This window comes from Chroicocephalus ridibundus, chromosome 7, assembly GCF_963924245.1.
Source record: "Chroicocephalus ridibundus chromosome 7, bChrRid1.1, whole genome shotgun sequence".
Taxonomy (NCBI): domain Eukaryota; kingdom Metazoa; phylum Chordata; class Aves; order Charadriiformes; family Laridae; genus Chroicocephalus; species Chroicocephalus ridibundus.
In genome coordinates this window covers 22,910,820-22,928,140 of record NC_086290.1, presented here as the reverse complement: position 1 = coordinate 22,928,140, position 17,321 = coordinate 22,910,820, and the positions used below count along the sequence as shown (strand labels likewise).

General features: G+C 38.4%; 1 protein-coding gene across 1 annotated transcript in view; it reads right to left on the bottom strand.

Moving 5' to 3' along the window:
- The window catches only part of PCNT (pericentrin), a 104,756-nt gene that overhangs the window by 30,014 nt on the left and 57,421 nt on the right, over window positions 1-17,321 (bottom strand). The window contains exons 29-36 of the mRNA XM_063341208.1: window positions 15,438-15,667; window positions 14,868-14,987; window positions 14,343-14,363; window positions 11,036-11,263; window positions 7,141-7,311; window positions 5,586-5,738; window positions 4,817-4,987; window positions 3,415-4,527 (exon numbers count right to left, since the gene is read on the bottom strand). Of these exons, the coding sequence (XP_063197278.1) occupies window positions 3,415-4,527; window positions 4,817-4,987; window positions 5,586-5,738; window positions 7,141-7,311; window positions 11,036-11,263; window positions 14,343-14,363; window positions 14,868-14,987; window positions 15,438-15,667 (2,207 nt within the window). The remainder of the gene's footprint in view (window positions 1-3,414; window positions 4,528-4,816; window positions 4,988-5,585; window positions 5,739-7,140; window positions 7,312-11,035; window positions 11,264-14,342; window positions 14,364-14,867; window positions 14,988-15,437; window positions 15,668-17,321) is intronic.

Sequence of the window (17,321 nt, the reverse complement as noted above, 5' to 3'; positions counted from 1 at the left end):
AATCATCCATCTTAGCTGATGAGTCCTAGCCTGTTTTAAGCCCAGTGCTAGCTGCAAGTACTTTATCCTTTTAGCTGCTCCTCCAGCTTTCATTTTAATAACTTTCCTAATTTCCACATTGTTCACACTTTTGAACCCAAGAATAACTGTAGGGTTTTTTTTTTGCTCCTCTAAGAATGCTGCATTTGTTTGTGTTATGTTCACTATTACACAAAGGGTCTTCAATGTTAGCAATTTGAACCAACTGTCATTCACTATTCAGGGTTAAGTAAAGAGCTGCTTAATCTCATGTGGGTTTTCTGTCTTGGTACTCCAAAGAGTAGTCATTTCTTTTCCTCTGAAGATGTTCTGTATAATAGCATTTAGCTAATGCACACCAGAACAGCAGAAAGTACCCAAATATTGCTCTTTTTCTCCTTCTCCAGCTCTCAGGCTCATGGTCACTATCAACTATCCATAGTTGATACTCCAAACCAAATATTGTACTTTTCCTTATACTGGGATAAACTAGATCTGTAGGAAAAGGTCTGTTGTAATGAATGTTTGAAGACATGGTAGTTTGTTTACTTTGACTCAGCATATTCTCTAACTTTGACGATCATCCCTCCTCAGCTTACCGTAAAACTTTTAGCACTTAAACATAGAAATACATATACTGATATATATATGTGAACTTTTCATAATCTAAGTTTCTACTTGAAAAGTGATTTTTAAATCATTTAACTGCCTCCAGAATTACAGCATACCTTTAAATCCTTCAAAATTTTACCAGTCCTCTCTTCACTGAATCTTAACTCCTTTTTTGCTGAACCCAATTCAGAATTAGGTTCTTCTTTATGACACGCCACATTCCTTTCATTCTGTGAAGTGTTCACAGCCTTTACCTCTCCCCGCATAGTGTTCAAAGAAAAAATATTTTTGTGAGCTATTTCCATATTCATATGTATCGTATATTTTCCATGCATTCTCAAATTATATCTACAGTAACTATGATTTAAAGTTGTGCATGCACCTCACACTCTGTATGTATTTTACGTGACAAACAGCATAAATAATGCAGTTGACTGGATCTCACAAAGATTTAGTATTTAATTAATTTAATATTTAAATTAAATATAAAGTATTTAATTTAATTAATTTAATTTAATAAATAATTTAATTTAGTAATGTAAGCTTGTAATAAATAATCATTACTAAGCTGAGATCAAGCAGTTGTACTCTTATTCTGGACAAGAGAAAGACAGTGTTGCTGCCTGTGATTTCCACCAGGAAGATGATAACTGACCTTCATGAGCTACCGCTGCTACCGAGTGGCTATTACAACTTAAAAGAGACCTTTAGAGACAGATAAAAAACACAGCCAGTAAGTCTGGTACGTAGCATATTTGGTTAAGGCAGTTACTTCTGTTCTTTAAGAAGGGACCTAACAATCACTATTGTGTAAGCAACGTGGTCCGGTAGACCATTAGACTGGAAGTCAGGTGGATAAACTCTGCTGCTGCCTTGTATACATCCATTCAGTGGTCTGAAGTACATAATTCTGCATAGGTCATTCAACACTATTCCCACCCAGTCCCTTTTTCTGAGGGATTTCTGAGATAACCCTGAATGTACGGTATCACCTAGGCAAATGGCAGTGATCCAAACTAGAACTTTTAAGCAAAAAAAAATAAAAACACCAGTAACGATCACAGATTTTGCATAGCTACACACTTCATTTTGCTTAAAAAATAATCCTAAGTGATTTTACATAGTGATTATCCTATAATTTCTTTAAATAAGGAGAGATGGTATTCGAGTGTAATTTAAATAAGCTACATCCTACATACATCAGTGTATTTCAAAGATAACAAACGAAAGCCTAATGAAAACCCACTGTTATTACTGAGTAGGTTTTAAAATGAAGAACTACATCCTGTTGTGATTGCTGGGCTATGAAGTGAAATGGCAAAGTAATATGAAACATTCTGTAACATCACAGTAACTTTGCAAGTAGGTTTTTACCATTAGCAATACCAATACCAAGCTCAGTTATTTTGCCTAACTTGGAAATAAAGTAATTCTACCTATAAACCACCATTTCTACCCGGTGTTGAAAAGCCATCTTCCCTTCCCACTACAAAGGGGTAAGTAGTACAGTATAAGTCAACCACCTTGCATTTTTATACCCATATCATACTGTCAGTCAGGATCTCCAAAATCCACATAAGCCTGACACCTAACCTTTTTCCTTTCCTATGCACTCAAAAACTTCTCATATAAGCCCTCTTACTAACACTTATCACCTCCGTAAGCCAGCCTTAAAAGACAGTAAGCTGGTCTATTACAGACAACCACAGCCCTCTGAAAAAACAGGTCATCTGGGTCCTAGTGCTTTCCAAAAGTTCACATTAGGTTATCTGGAGCAAATGATTCTAAAAAAGATTTAAATTTATTATGAGAGAGAGGCACAGTAAATAAAGGTTTCGAAAAAAAAAATATGATACATGACAAAGTATTTTCATGTAGTTCTCCAAGACAGCCATAAAGCATGGCAAACATAGTCCTAGTAGCTTGTGGTTGGTTGAACTTGGCCAGCTGCCTACCCAGCCCCTCTCTCACTCCTCAACAGATCGAGGGGAGAAAATAAGATGGAAAGAGCTCATGGGTAGAGACACAGACAGGGGTATCACCTACTAATTACTTTCATGGGAAAACCAGACTTGACTTGGGAGAAAAATTATTTGATTTATTGCCATTAAAATAGATTTGGATGTGAAGAAACAAAGGCAAACACGGAAACAGCTTCCCCCCCCCACACCCCTCAGCCTTTTCTCCCCAGGCTCAATTTTGCTCCTTCACTCCAAACTCCTAACTCTTCCCCTGCAGTGTCGATATCTGCGCTAGCATGGTCTCTTCCATGGGCTGCTTCTCACACTTTTCCTCCCTCACTCTTCACTGGTTGTGCGGCATTTTGCCCTTTCTTAAAAATGTTTTTGCAGCAGTGTCATGCACATGGCTGACAGGCTCAAGGGTGGAACCAGCTGTGCCCGGCATGGAGCAGCCCCAGCCTTTTCTCAGAGGCCTCCCTACAGCTCCCCCACTGCCAACACCTTGCTACCTACACCCAATACATACCCTAGGATCTGCACCCAAAACCATATCCAGCTCAGAAAAACTGACTGGATTAGGTTTCCATGAATGCTTGCCCTGTTCTTAGTCCTTCCAGGCATCTACCTCTCGCTACTGCTGGAGAAACTACACAAAAATAGACAGACTTTCAACTCACTCATCACAGTTGTTTTTATACCACAGTATTCATCTTCACCCTTTCTTACAGCACTGAAAAGGATAAGCTATAGGGCTTTATATGACACAAAATTGGATTATTTAAAAAAACAAATAAATAATACTCTTAAAAAACAAATCACATACCGGTTTATCAGTAGGGGAAGCCAGTACTGCAAATGACTTATCAATATTTGCTTCCAGTTCTTCCAATTCCTCCATGCCTTTTTTAAGGGCTTCGCCTTTTCTTTCTCCCTGGCAGAACGGCTTGAGAAAGTTAGTCTCTTCGTGATCATGTTGCTCCTTTGGCTTGTACAACTGCAACTGTGAAATAAGTTCACCTCTTTCCAATTGTAAGGCTTCAAGCTCTTTCACATATGCCTCAATTTGATCTTTCAGTTTTGCAGTGCTACCTTGCAGTTCATTGATTTCTTTCTGATAAGCTACTTCTCTCTGATTCAGTGTTTGCACCTGGAAATCAAGTCTAGAAACTTCTAACTGAAGTGTACAAACATCTTGAGCCTGACTTGCATCTCTCTTTTCCAACTCGGTTTGAAGCTCTGCTGCCTCTTTTGTTAAGTACTGCAGCTTGGTTGTGGCAGCTTCTTTTTGATCCGCCATTCTCTTCATTTGCCTGTCTTTCTCTAGAGGATTTTCTTCCCTTTCTCTCACAGTATCTTCAAGTTCTTGAACATGAGAAAATGTCATCCTTGCTTCAACCTCTCTCTGAGAAAAATGTGTTCGGAAAAGGCTGTACTCTTCCTGAAGTGCATCGTACTGTGTTCTCAGAGAGGTTAGCTCTGCAACATGCTGCTCTGATGACTCTCGTAATTTTTGGCATTTTTTCTCCAAAATTTCCACTTCCATTTTGAACTGTGATTCCTTCTCTTCCAGTTGCTGCTGAAGAGCTTCTCTAGCAGTGGAGACAACCTCTAGTTCCTCCTGAAGTTCTCTCACTTTGGAGAGTAGCAACGTATTTTTTCCGTTTGGATCACTATCACCCTGACAATCTATCAGTCCCTTCCTCAACTCATTCTGAAGGTTTTCCACTGGCTTTCCCAATACAAATTGATCTTGGTTGTCACTAACTTCATGACATACTGGTCCAAATTGTGCCAGCTCTTTTTGAAGCTTCTCAATTACTCCATGGAGTTGCTCTACCTCTTCTTCTTTGTCCTTATGCAGCCTTTCCTGGTCACCCCGAAGGTGCTCAACAAGTGATCTGAGTTCTTCAATTTCAGATTTTTGGTCTTCCATAACCTAAGCAAAATGATAAGGTTTGAATATTACTGTATGTAGGTAGAACTAGTGCAATGGAAGGTGCAACTTCCATTGCACATAGAAGTTTAAATGACATTTTTCTTCTGAATCACACAGGCATTAATTCACACATTTAACAGCAGGAAGAACTGCACACTTCAGCTGGTAGCTACTCAGAATGCTATCTACTTTCCTAAGAGAATTATCAAATAGTTTTCATTTTCAGTAAGATTTTGTATACCTTGCTTCCCTCAAAATCAAGCCATGAACATACAGTAAGTACTCTTACTTTATTCTCCAGAGTATTCTCTAGCTTACGCTGAAGCCTCTTCATCTGCTCATTCAAGTGATCGATTTCTTGATTCTTTTCTTTAAGTAGGGCTTGTGGGAACGACAAGGATGAGGAATCACTAATACTCAGGTCCTGATTTTGCTTCACATGAAGTTTTGTTAGGTCCTCCTGATCAGAAAAACCAGCAGTCTCATTAGAAAGGACTTACTTTCTCTCCCAACCTAATGGCAGAACAGAGCCAAGGGCTTTATTTAAACACTCCCTTCCTTACTATAATGTTAAAGGACTCAAGAACACAACTGCAGCTACTTTATTTAGATTTGTACCACTAGATTAGATTGCCATAACATTTCTCAACTTTCAAGGTAAGAGATGAAGACGCTAGTTGCCAGACTGACAACCAACTAGTTTTCCAGCTTGTAACATTTGCTATGGCTGTAGAGGTCAGGAATGCACACAAAACTGTATAGTGTTTACTAAATGACAACACAGTAGTTCATAATCTGTCATGGCTAGAAAAAAGCTAACCTTTTCATTTAAATCAAATTACTCTAGAAGATAATGCCATAAGCATGAATCTAGAGTGTTGGGTGGTTTTTGTTACACGATAAACAGCATTAGCATTGTAACGGTAGTGCGATATTCCCTCGACAAGAGAAACAAAACCAAGTATCTGTTTATAACATCAGGAGATAAAGACCATAACCCTCAAGAACAGAGGGCTCTGAAGTTTTAGCTCACGCATACTAAAGCTAAGGAGACCTACCTTCAAGTGTGCATTCTCTAACTGAAGCTGGCTGATGCTGGAAGTACTAAGGTTTTTTTGCATCTCTAACTGCAAGTTCAGCTGCAATATCTCCTCGTTTTTACTGATCAAATTATCTTTATATTGTTGTAGTTGGTCTAACAAGCTTGCAATCTAAAAAAGAAGAAAATGTGTAGTTGTTTCAATTAAGTCCTCTTAATTAAGCAGAAATGAAAAAAACTTCATTCATCACCTTATTTACTGAGAACAAGTAACTTCAGCAAATTCTATGATTTAAACTCTCTCTAATCAATTTGCATTAATAAAATATTTGAGGCATAAAAAGAAAGAAGCTAGTGTTCCACCTCCTCAGCTGTGAAACCTGCGAAGTACTGCAAAGGTTGTTAGTTTTCTTTTAAAAAGATCTAGCTACTCATAAAAGATAGGTTAATCTCTGCTCTGAATAATCAAGGCTTGACCACAGATGTAATTTGGCATAAAAATAGGAGACGTGTTAGCAGTTGATGTCTAATGTAATCACAAGCACTTAACACAGTCACCATTCTCCTCCTCCTAGAAGGGAGAAATAACACTGCAGTGCTAATCCCAGTAACAGAGCAATCAGGAAAGTTCTGAACATTGACTCCTTCAACCTGTAAAAGAGTCAATAACTACACATTTCTCTGTTTGTAGCTGTTTGAAAGCTCGACAGCAAAGAGCTATTTGGAAACACTGTGATCTTGCCACTCACAGGTTTTATCACCTCTTGCCTCAATGGGTAGCAAGGTATAGGGGCTCTGAGAATGAAAAAGGCTTAATGGCTCCTGAAATCAGACTTCATAATAGACTTGGAACTTCCATCTGTAAGAAATTAGTTTTTATTATCTTACTGCTCTTGGAACAATCGTGTACAATTAACTGGAGGATCAGCCATGTTTTTCTTCTTTGCACATCCTAAACTAGACTGTATGTTTCAGATACTATATTAAATATGTAGTATTACATAAACACACAGCAGGGGCATATGTATGTATGTATCTGTGTGTGTAAATCCAGTAAAAGTTCTAAATAATGTGACCAATTACACTGCATTTCAGCTTAGCTTGACACAAGTACTGTACTCATCTCTAACATTCTCTGGTTCACAAAACAGAGAAGGTCAGGTGACACCATTATGTGTAATTGTCCCTTCTGTTCTTAAAAGAATTATCGCTCACTCTCAAAGTCAAATGAAAGTAGAACTAACTGCCTTCTGCTTCACTTGCACATTGGAAGGAAAGGAAAAATCAGTTTACAACAGATATTGATCAATCAGTCTCAAAGTTGACGTGAATCATCACAAGACAGTCTTCAGTGGGAGGGGAGATGGACAAGGGGATGACAAAAACGAAAAGCAAGATAGAGGAAGGTTAGTTAACACCAAAGCATAGAGAATAGTGGGCAAGAAGACACATTTACTACAACATTAGTTACTGGGTTTTTGAATTCTTAAATTCCCAGCTACAATTCTGCAAAAAATGTTTCTGCAATTATGTGAGTGACTCAAAATTTCACAGGACCCTACCAAAACTCTAACCTCTCTCTCCTTTGCCTGAAGTGCCTCCTGCTCTGCTTGTAACTGCTCCTTTAGCACTGGGGCAGGACTGCCGTCTGCTGGTACTCTGTGCCTCGCTTCATCCAATTTAGACTGTAGAGCAGAGATCTGAATGAGGTTATTGTACTGTTGCTGTTGTAATGCCTCTTTATCCTGCAAAAATATTTTTTTTATATGTTAGAATGAATTGTTGTCAATATACATATCCACCTAACCAGAACAATCCTGCCAAAATACTTCATCATCATCCCTGACAAACCCCAGTACAAGAAGAAAAAGTACGTAATCACAATGGCTTATAAAGAAATAGGAATGCAAACCAAATGAATGTTGTTTAGCTCACTTAAGTTTTTACCCTTTTATTTTTTCTACCCCAAGTTTAACAACTTATGAAAATTTAGCATTCAGTGATAGATTACCTTCTCAATTACAAAGTGTTTTGTATATTTAATAATCTAAACATCTTGTTCTTGTAGCCATTTCCAAATTCATTACAATACTATATATTTGCCAAGCTAAATTTAAGAGGTGGAGACTTAGTTTAATTTAAGAGATGGAGAATTTTGGGTAGATCAAACACCTACTACAAGTACTTCATGTTAAGCCCGAATGGGAAGCACCAGCACTAAGCTTCTGTCAGATCTGTGGTCTGTCAAGCTATCATATTTTTACTTATTAATTTTAGAAACGTCTCCTTTGGTCCTCTTTCTCTCACAGTCCTTCTAAGGAGCTGGGTCAGTCCAAGGAGGAAAACTTCACTTGGAAAGTTGTCCAAACAGCAGTACATATCTTTACTTAATACAAGAAAGGAAAACTGGACAAAAACCCTAAGGCAGTAACTGCCTTTGCTGGTCAACATTATTCTCCCCATAGCTCAATACACATATCTCTAATGGAAGAGTTATTTTAGACTCATATGATTTGCCAAAATATTATGTAAAATTTGACCATCTTTTCTCTAATCAAAGAGAACAAAGACCCAGAGTACACAGATAGTATCTTCTGTTCTTAAAATGAAAGAAGCATCAATTAAAAAAAATGAGAAGTAAATTACAAAGTTAACGCTGTATCGCAGTACCAAAACAGCATGCCCAAAACCAGGTATTTAAAACCGTTCATGTCCATACTAAATAGGCCATCTGACTTCCACCCACTAGCACCCAGCCAGTCCCCACTGGCTTTCTGTCCAGTTCTGGGGGCAGTCCAGGGACGCACAGCACAGAAGAGGAAAGGAAGTTATAGGGGAGACAGCCAGTTAGTGTACAAAGCTGTGTCGTTCACAGCTAATATCACTGGCAGGATAAAAAAAATGTAGTAATTATGAAAGCATCACTTGCACTTTTTTTGGGTAGAAAAGCACCTATCAGAAATATTTTTGTTTTTCCTGAAGGAAAAAATGAAAACTCTTCTTGCCATCACAAGAAACCTATGATATTAACCAGCCCCTCAGGTCTCCTGTTCCCGTGTATGAAAGAACTCACTAATAACAAAACCCAAGCAACGAAATAGCCTTTTTTGGTTTTATATTAACTAAAAACGAGACATTACCCATACCACTTTAAAGCTCCTCTTAATCACTGACAAAAGTAACAACGCGCAAAACCAGATTCCTGCAGAACTGGGCTGCCTTACCTCAGATGTTCCTGCATTTACTGGATAGCAGAGCTGCAAGCCTGCCGTAGTTCATGGCGTTTGCACCACTCTGCACACAAGAGTTCAGTTTCTCCTAGCATTCTCCAGTTGCTATGTTCTGAGGTTGCTACAGTGACCCAGCAAAAACAAGTGGCAACCCAGGCAAAAATCAGAGCTTTATGTAATGCACCTTCACAGTAAAACCTGCCCACACAGATGTAGTCTAACGTGGTGCCTTCTTTCGCTGATACCAAAATCCATAGGATGGCAGCCTCCTTAAATGAGACGCATTTTCGAGACCTCAAGCCAAAGGATGAGCAATCATCACAGCACAGCCCTAACCAGAAGCATCAATGTTATGTATCAACCACCTAAACAACTGAAAGGAACTGGACTAGGAAAAAACAAAGACCTGCTCCATGCACATGGCAGCAGGATAAATGGATCTGCTAGCTGTGAGTTTAGTCAGTACTCTTTGCAAAAAGATACTGTTCCGTATTCAAAATCTCTCTTTCCAGACCTATTTCTTATTAGCACTAGTCGCCATTAACTGCAACACCTACACTTTTCATATGTTGTAATTTGGGGGACAGTAATAATCTGTAATTGCCATTTGCATCAACTTTATTTTTACAGAAAAATTTCATGACATGCAATTATTCTTAGAACTCCGCTGGCACTTATGTACTGCATGAAATTGCTTCAAGACAAGCTATTACAATGCCTACAGTTGGCAAATTGAATACTATAAACTTGCCTAAAGCTGATGAATTAGTTTCTTGGAAAAAAGAAAAAAAAAAGTCTGAATTTAGCTTATTCAGGATTTTTAAGAAAGACCAATTTACTGGGACATTCAGACAGCTAAAAGAATATTTTGAACTCACAGCGATAAAGAAAGCGTGTTTAACAGAAAGCTAAGATTTCAGAGAAAACAGGAACTTGCTAACAACAGTATCACCGTCTCTATCCACTCCAAGACAAGCCAGAGAAAGCTAATGGGCACAGCTTTTGTATGTTTGGATGAACTCACAGAATAGCTTAAGATGGGAAAGGTTTCTAGAGCTTTCTGGTCCAACCTCTGACTCAGAGCAGACTAACTTGTCACCATTACCACACTAAGCACCTTTTTCAACATTTGGCTGCCCCTAGTATGACCATTTCACCCTACCATTTAATTGGAATTTCCCTTGTTGCAGTTTATGCTCATATCTTCTCATCCTTTCACTGTGCACCTCCAAGTCTCACTCCGTCTTCTCTATAACCTCATATTATGTGGTTGTAAGGCAACAATAAGGTCTCCAGAAAGCTAAACAAACCCTGTTTTCTCAGCATCCCCTCAAAAATTATTTGCTCCAGCCCCCTGATCATCTTGACAGTCCTTTGCTAGACTTGTTTCAGTACACCAACGTCTTTCTTGTACATGGGAGTCTAAAACCAAGCAGTTCTCCAGATGCAATCTCGCAAATGCCAAATAGATAGGAATAATAGTATCTAATAAACTAAGACTGGTTAGTCTATATCACGTTAGCTGAAGCTAAACCAAAACATTATTTTGGTCATTGTTTTTAAAATGAAAAATAATGGAAGCAAATATTTACAGAATTAGCAATTAAACTAAAAAATTTAGCTTAGACCATGCCATTATCAAATCTGCAAACTTGACAGACACACCAACAATATTTAACCAAGGAAAATTGCTGGGAGGAAACTAAAACATATAGTTGAAGAAGGTAGAAAAGGTTACTCAGATGTCTGTAAAAGACAAATACTTTTGCTAAATGGAATGTAATTCTTAACTCCAAGCTGTGATTCAATCTGCAGTAGTAACAAAACACTAAAAATTTCTGAGTATGGCAAACAGATCTGGCTCCAAGGGCACATAGCCAGAAGAGCTACCAATTAAGATAACATGATTTTAAACACAGTTATTTATTGAAGACCCACGATGGTTAATATTCAGTAACACTATCTTCTCAGGAACTTCCAGAGGAGCAAAAGAGCAGCTCCAATTCATGCAAACGTGACAACTGTCAAAAAGCAGTCTCTATAGTAAGTAGGCTTATAGTTCATAAAACCGGAGTTTGTTTAAAACTGGCTGTGATACCTGCCATTAGTACAACAGTTTAACTCAGCACTAGGTGCCAGGGATAGTCTCAAACAACACTGTTAACACAGTCATTGATACCTCCCTGAAGACACTGTGTGCATGATGCCACTCCCATTTAAATAAGTATTTAAAAATTACTTGTTTCAATTCGGTTTCCGCTTTCTTCATTTTTTGCAGTTGTTGTTCCAAGTAGTGTACAGTCTTTGAGACTTCAGTACTGCTGTGCTCCAGTTCTCGTATCTGTGCCACCAGTTTTTCTATCTCTTTATCACGAGTTGCAATTTCTTGATGTTTTTGCTCCTTTTCTAATAACAGCTTATTGTAATCATCCATCTTCCCTTTTATTTCCGCTTGCAAGGATTCTACCTATACAGAAATCACATTATACAGATATTCAGGCAATACAGGAAGCAAGAGTAATTTCATGGCAAAGCAGGTGGAGTTATACTATGGACTAAACTAAAATCCTAGATGAAAATAAAACCGGGGTGGACAGAAAGGATGAAAAAGTAACTTTCTCAAATCTTGTTTTCCAAATGCAGCAGCTCTTAAATACACATTTGATTATTCTCTCTTAATATTTGCAGCATTCTAGCAAAGCGTGGGATGAAGGCATACTCTCAAAGCCCAGTGGTCATCAAAAGGGGCCTTGTGGTACGTGTGGGGGGTTTTTTTGTTTGCTTGCTTAAGAGTAAAAAAACCCCAAGATTACGTGAATTATTACTAATAGCATTAGATGCTTTTATGTAACCTCAGAACCCTCTTCCATTACTTCAAGGAATTCCAGTTTAAAGGAAGATAACAAGAACTGAAAGATATATATGCGCAACGTAACATACTCAATGCCTGCAAATCAGAGATCACAGTAGTCAACATAGAACAGGTACTCTTTTTCCAAAAATCACTTAAATGCGAAGAGGATAACAATTTTGCATTTGAGCTCACTGAAATCCAATTGTGCACAGAGCTGCAGGAAAACAGTCACTCGTTCATCCCAGTAATTAAAGTGAAGGCAAGGCTAGGAGCTTTGGTGTGTAACAGAGACAGGAGAGAACCAGAACCATGTGTGACAGACAGACTACATCAGAAGGGATAAAGTCATTAAGCACACTGAAAGCTAACTCAGATAGGAAAGCAACGGGAAACCTTCTAAAGGAGACATAATTTGGTCAATACCATTGAGCAAGGACTATGAGATTTCACAAAATAAATTCTTTGTTCATCATTAAGTATCTGAATTTATGCAAATTCCACTTCAATATTATAAAATAAAAATCCTTTGTATAAAGATGTAAAGCTCTATATTAAAAGTATTGTACAGATATTACTAAAGCAGAAAAACACCCTCTAGCAAAATACAGAATAGAGTTAATTTAGTCAAATTAATAATCACAGAGAGCACAGAAAAATATTTTAGAAGTCTAATACTTTCTAATGCTATAAAATTTTGGCATCAGAGTCCCAGAAACTATGACGCTTTACACATGAAAAGCATGTTTTTTAACACCATGGTGCTAGAAAGCTAGTGCTGCAATTCTGTAGCTAAGAAAACACTTTCACAGCCTTCACTCATGGCATACTCTCAGATGGTAGCTCCCAGTACTAGTCACAGAATCACGGAATTTCAGAGTTGGAAGGGACCTCTAGAGATCATCCAGTCCAACTCCCCTGCTAAAGCTGGATTGCCTAAAGCACATTACTCAGGACTGCATCCAGGAGGGTCTTAGAAGTCTCCAGAGAAGGTGATTCCACCACCTCCCTGGGCAGCCTGCTCCAGTGCTTTGTCACCCTCACTGTAAAGAAGTTTTTTCTCATATTTGATCAGAACTTCCTATGTTCCAACTTGTGCCCGTTACCCCTCGTCCTGTTACTGGGAACCACTGAAAAGAGTCTGGCTCCATCCTCCTTAAACCCACCCTTTAGATACTTGTAAACATTAATAAGGTCTCCCCCTCAGCTTTCTCTTCTCCAGGCTAAAGAGTCCCAGCTCTCTCAGCCTTTCCTCATAAGGGGGATGGCTCCAGTCCCTCAGTCATCTTTGTTCCCTACACTGGGCTCTTTCCAATAGTTCCCTGTCTTTCTTGAACTGGGGAGCCCAGAACTGGACACACTATTCCAGTCATGGCCTCACCAGTGCAGAGTAGAGGGGGAGAATGACCTCCCTTGAGTCAGCACTCTTTGCACAAAATAATCCCACTCACATACACCTTGAGCCTACAGAACAGCAGAGAGAAAAACTATGAACTTGTTAGAATTCCTACATGCAGAAATTAGAAGTTCACTTGAACTTGTTTCAGAGTGAGTTAAGCAATTACTGACATTACAGCTGCATTAAACAACTGTACAAGAACTGTCTAAATCCTGACATTTTATTTTGGCACAGATTACGTGCATACCTCACCCCACCCACAAATGTCACTTGCTTAGTTACCTTCCTCGCGTATCATTCTCCAATTAAGTTTTAATCCTTTCTAAGAGAGGTTGCAAAGTTACAGCAGGTAGTCTTAATTTTTTCAGATATTTCTCTTTACTAAGCCACAAGCACGCTAATAACTGTCATCCACCTAACATCTTGGATAGAAAGCAAGATATGGTCTTAACAGTTTGACATAGTTTGAATAACCTGATATATATCCTTTATGATTCCGTATGCCCAAGACTGCCACTGAGGTATAACTTCTGGGTACAAACAGATTTTCAACAAGTCATGTGGCCTTCAAAACAAAAATCTTTGCCACAGTGTAAATAACACGTAGGCTACATTTTTGATGTACTCAAAAAAAATCTTAACTCTAGATAATGGCATTTATGCAAATGAGAAGCCAAGACTGATGTAGAATGATATGTAATCACTTTACTTCTTACGAAGCCTAATGAAGTCCTATCAGAAGTTTCAGAAAGCAACTGACAATCAGGTGCCCTCCAGCATGGAAAATTCACTCTATCAAAGATACAGATGTTCCTACAAGATTTGCTTCTCTAACACCGAGGCACACAATTTCATAAACTGCACAAAAGTGAATTGATGTAAATGAAACTAAGTAATATACACATTAAAATCTTGTTAAGAGCAGGGCCACAAACAAAAGCTGAAGGCTAAGGCACAGTGTATCTTCATAATTCCTTTATCTTTGTTTCATACGTCAAACCTCAACTTCTCCTGTCATGCCAAAAAGCTCTTTTACATTAAGTAACTGCCTGTAACACATCTGAGCAATAAGCATAAGAATGAAGCACTTATGTACAGGAAATTAAATTGAAAGCTGTTCCTCACTCCCTGCATGAACTCTATTACCCAAAAACATTTGTCCTTATCTCCCAATCAAGCTAAAGCAGCCTTCACATATCAAGAACAGGAAAAAAGGCCAAAGCAGATCTAATTAATAGAAGGGTTTAAAGCGAAAAAGGAAAGAAAAATTAGAAGTGTTCATGCTGTTTTCCATACCTGTAGAATCAATTCATAGTTCTGTATAACGTTCATTTATGTGAAAAACAAAAAATAAAACAAAAAGTTAATCTTCAAAACCAAGCATCAAACAAATAAACATGAGGGAAAAAAAGGACTGATTTATAAACTTAAATAGGACAAGGCATGCAGACAAAGAACATCTCTTATTTCAACTGTATAGGTGGAAAAATTAAACACATTTAGAACCCAGAAGTCATCCCTCAGGTGTGCTCTTTAGAGCAGAGTGTCTGTATTGTTGTCCCCCTCAGTTAATTTAAACCAGACTCATAGGCTGTGAAACTTGACTGTAATGCAAATAAAACATTTCTTTCCATCTCCATAAAAATAAGTACACTCTCACTGCCTAGATGTAGATCAGTCAGCTGGGGAAAAATCTGCTCTCTGTGTGACAACCAAGAAAAAAAAAAAAGTCTCAAGAGCCAGTCCCCCAAGATAATACAGGTTACGGTATTTAGTTGTAGTAACCAAACTCCTGTGGCCATTAAGTGTGATTTTACTCACCCTGCACTCTCTGGGCTCTCCTGAAGTCTGCGATTTTGCCGAAAGTTTTAACTGTTCTTCCAGTTTCTGAATTTCCTGCTGAAAATCATCACGTTCATGTTCCCTTTCTATAGCTTGTTCCTGTAAACCCAGCCAGAGATAATGAGAATGTTTCTTAAGAAAGCATTTCATTAAAATATTCAGTACAAGAAAAATTTGGGGTTTGTTTTTGTGGTGAAGAAACTATGCTCACTTAAAAATAATTAACAACTTTTAGTAGTCCTGAAAGCATAGCTAAGATTACACGTAAAATAAAATAAAAAAAACCCAAACAACTTTTTGACTCCAATGTACATACAAACTACTATTAGCAAGTGATAAAAAAGAAAATATTATCCTGTAATACTACAGAAAGGGAACTAAAAAACTACTTTTTTTTTTCTTTTACAAGACTACAATACCAAGGGTCTTAATTTCAAACAAAACGGAAGGCATCCCATTTCAGGAACCACCTTCCAAGTCTCAGTCACAAACTAGGAGGAGTATTTATCACCTCCAAAACCATGGAAATGTGGTACCAAGCTTGCTTACATCCATGAATTGCCGCTGTTTTTTAAGTTGTTTTTCAAGAACTTGAACTTGCTGTTTTAATTCAGCAACCTCCAGTAATTGTGTAGCTAGGTCTTGATTACTATGCAGCTGTTCTTCCAGTTCCACCTCCAAAACTTTCATTTGAGAGCGTAAGTTGGAATGGTCCTTTTCTGCCTGACATTGAAGCTCTAATTTCTCCTTTGCTAAAAGTTCTACTTCCTTGAGTAGACCTGAATAAGAACACAAAAATAACAACAAAGTTGTCGGTGCAGGTACAAAAATCAAACTGAGTTTAAGACGAGACTAAATTCAGGTACTTTGGACAGCATCAAAACCAAAGAAAGTCTCCTGAGATGGTCTGTAAGAGATACAAAAGGAAGTCTGACACTTGACTGCCTGTTGTGTCTCTGAAAGCCATCTCTGTCACAAGACTACTGTACAACGTAGTACTGGAGGACATGAACATCTGTTCTCAATCCCAGAGTGCATCCTGGTTGGAGATATTCTGGGCACATAGAAAGCTCTCACCTTCACCCCTGGAGACCTTACAATTCCAGAAAGCCGCATCTCACTTGACTAGGAGTCCGTCAAATTCCTTCCCTAGTTCCTTGCCCTCTCAACCCCAGTTCCACACTCTTCCTGGCCCAGAGGCTCTTTCAAAACCATGCCAAATATCTTCAGTCTTCCGAATTCACTCCATTTCAGATGTATTCCATCCTTAAGTTTAAGCCCCACACCCCACTGTCAGCCACTTAGTCTCTCATACCCATCCTTCCAGCTGCCTCATCCTTCACTGTTGTATCCTAAATCCTTGCCACCCTGTTCCATCCCAACTTCCCATCCTGCTTCAAATCTCTTCCCAATCAAGCCATTCAATACAGAATTCTCAATTCCTCCAAACTGTCATGCTGAGATCCTCCTAAGACCAACATCCAGTCTCAGGTCAGCCTCTCAATTACTCCTCTGCCGCATGCCACTCTGGATGCTGCTGCTGACATCTACACTGTTGAGTTAGCACCCAGTCCATCTTTTCAGTAGCCACCAGTGCCCAGCCCTGCCCTGAAGCTAGCTGCTATGAGAAAGCAAAGTTAATCTTTTTCTCTGAATGTGAGTGGGGATTAAAACCCAGAGAAAAATCGTGTTCACAGAAAATTAGTCCAGGTGTGAGGCCACAAAGGGAAGAAACACCTGAGAAAAAGATGGGACATATTTGCCCTATACAGACTGCAAAGGAAATACCACAAATATGAAAATGTACATACCTCAAGATTATTTAAGTTATCTAAAGTTAATGTATACCTACAGAGTGCACCAATCAGCTGGATGCACTGAATACACTGTTTAGGAGACCCAAACTGAGACTCTACTGGGAACACATTTGGAGCAAAACTATTTTAATGTGACTATAGCTAAATTTATAGCAAACTATAAACTTATAGCTAAACTATAGCAAACTTTTCCAAGCATGATCAACTCAATCCACATGATTTCTGACCTAATATAATTTTAAGCTGCTGTTACAAACCTTCAAAAACAAAAGTAATACCACAGCCTCCTTAAAACATCTTTTCTAGTGCTTCACTATCCACAGGTATTTAATTAAATTTCTAGACACTTTAAAATAACCCGAGAAACATGACATTTCTGTGTTCATGCTTAAGAGGATAACCATCACAAGTTTTGAATGATGCAATAGCATTTACGTTAAACATTTTCTCCAATGTCACCGCAGTAAGGATAATGGAACTGAGTGTGCAGGGACTCTGAAGCTGTCTCTGGAAATTAAAGAGGCTGGACAAAGAGAAACAAGTAAAATAGATTCTATTTTAGGACAAAAATATAGACTAAATGAGCTTTTGAGGTCCACAGCAACCCTGTGATTCC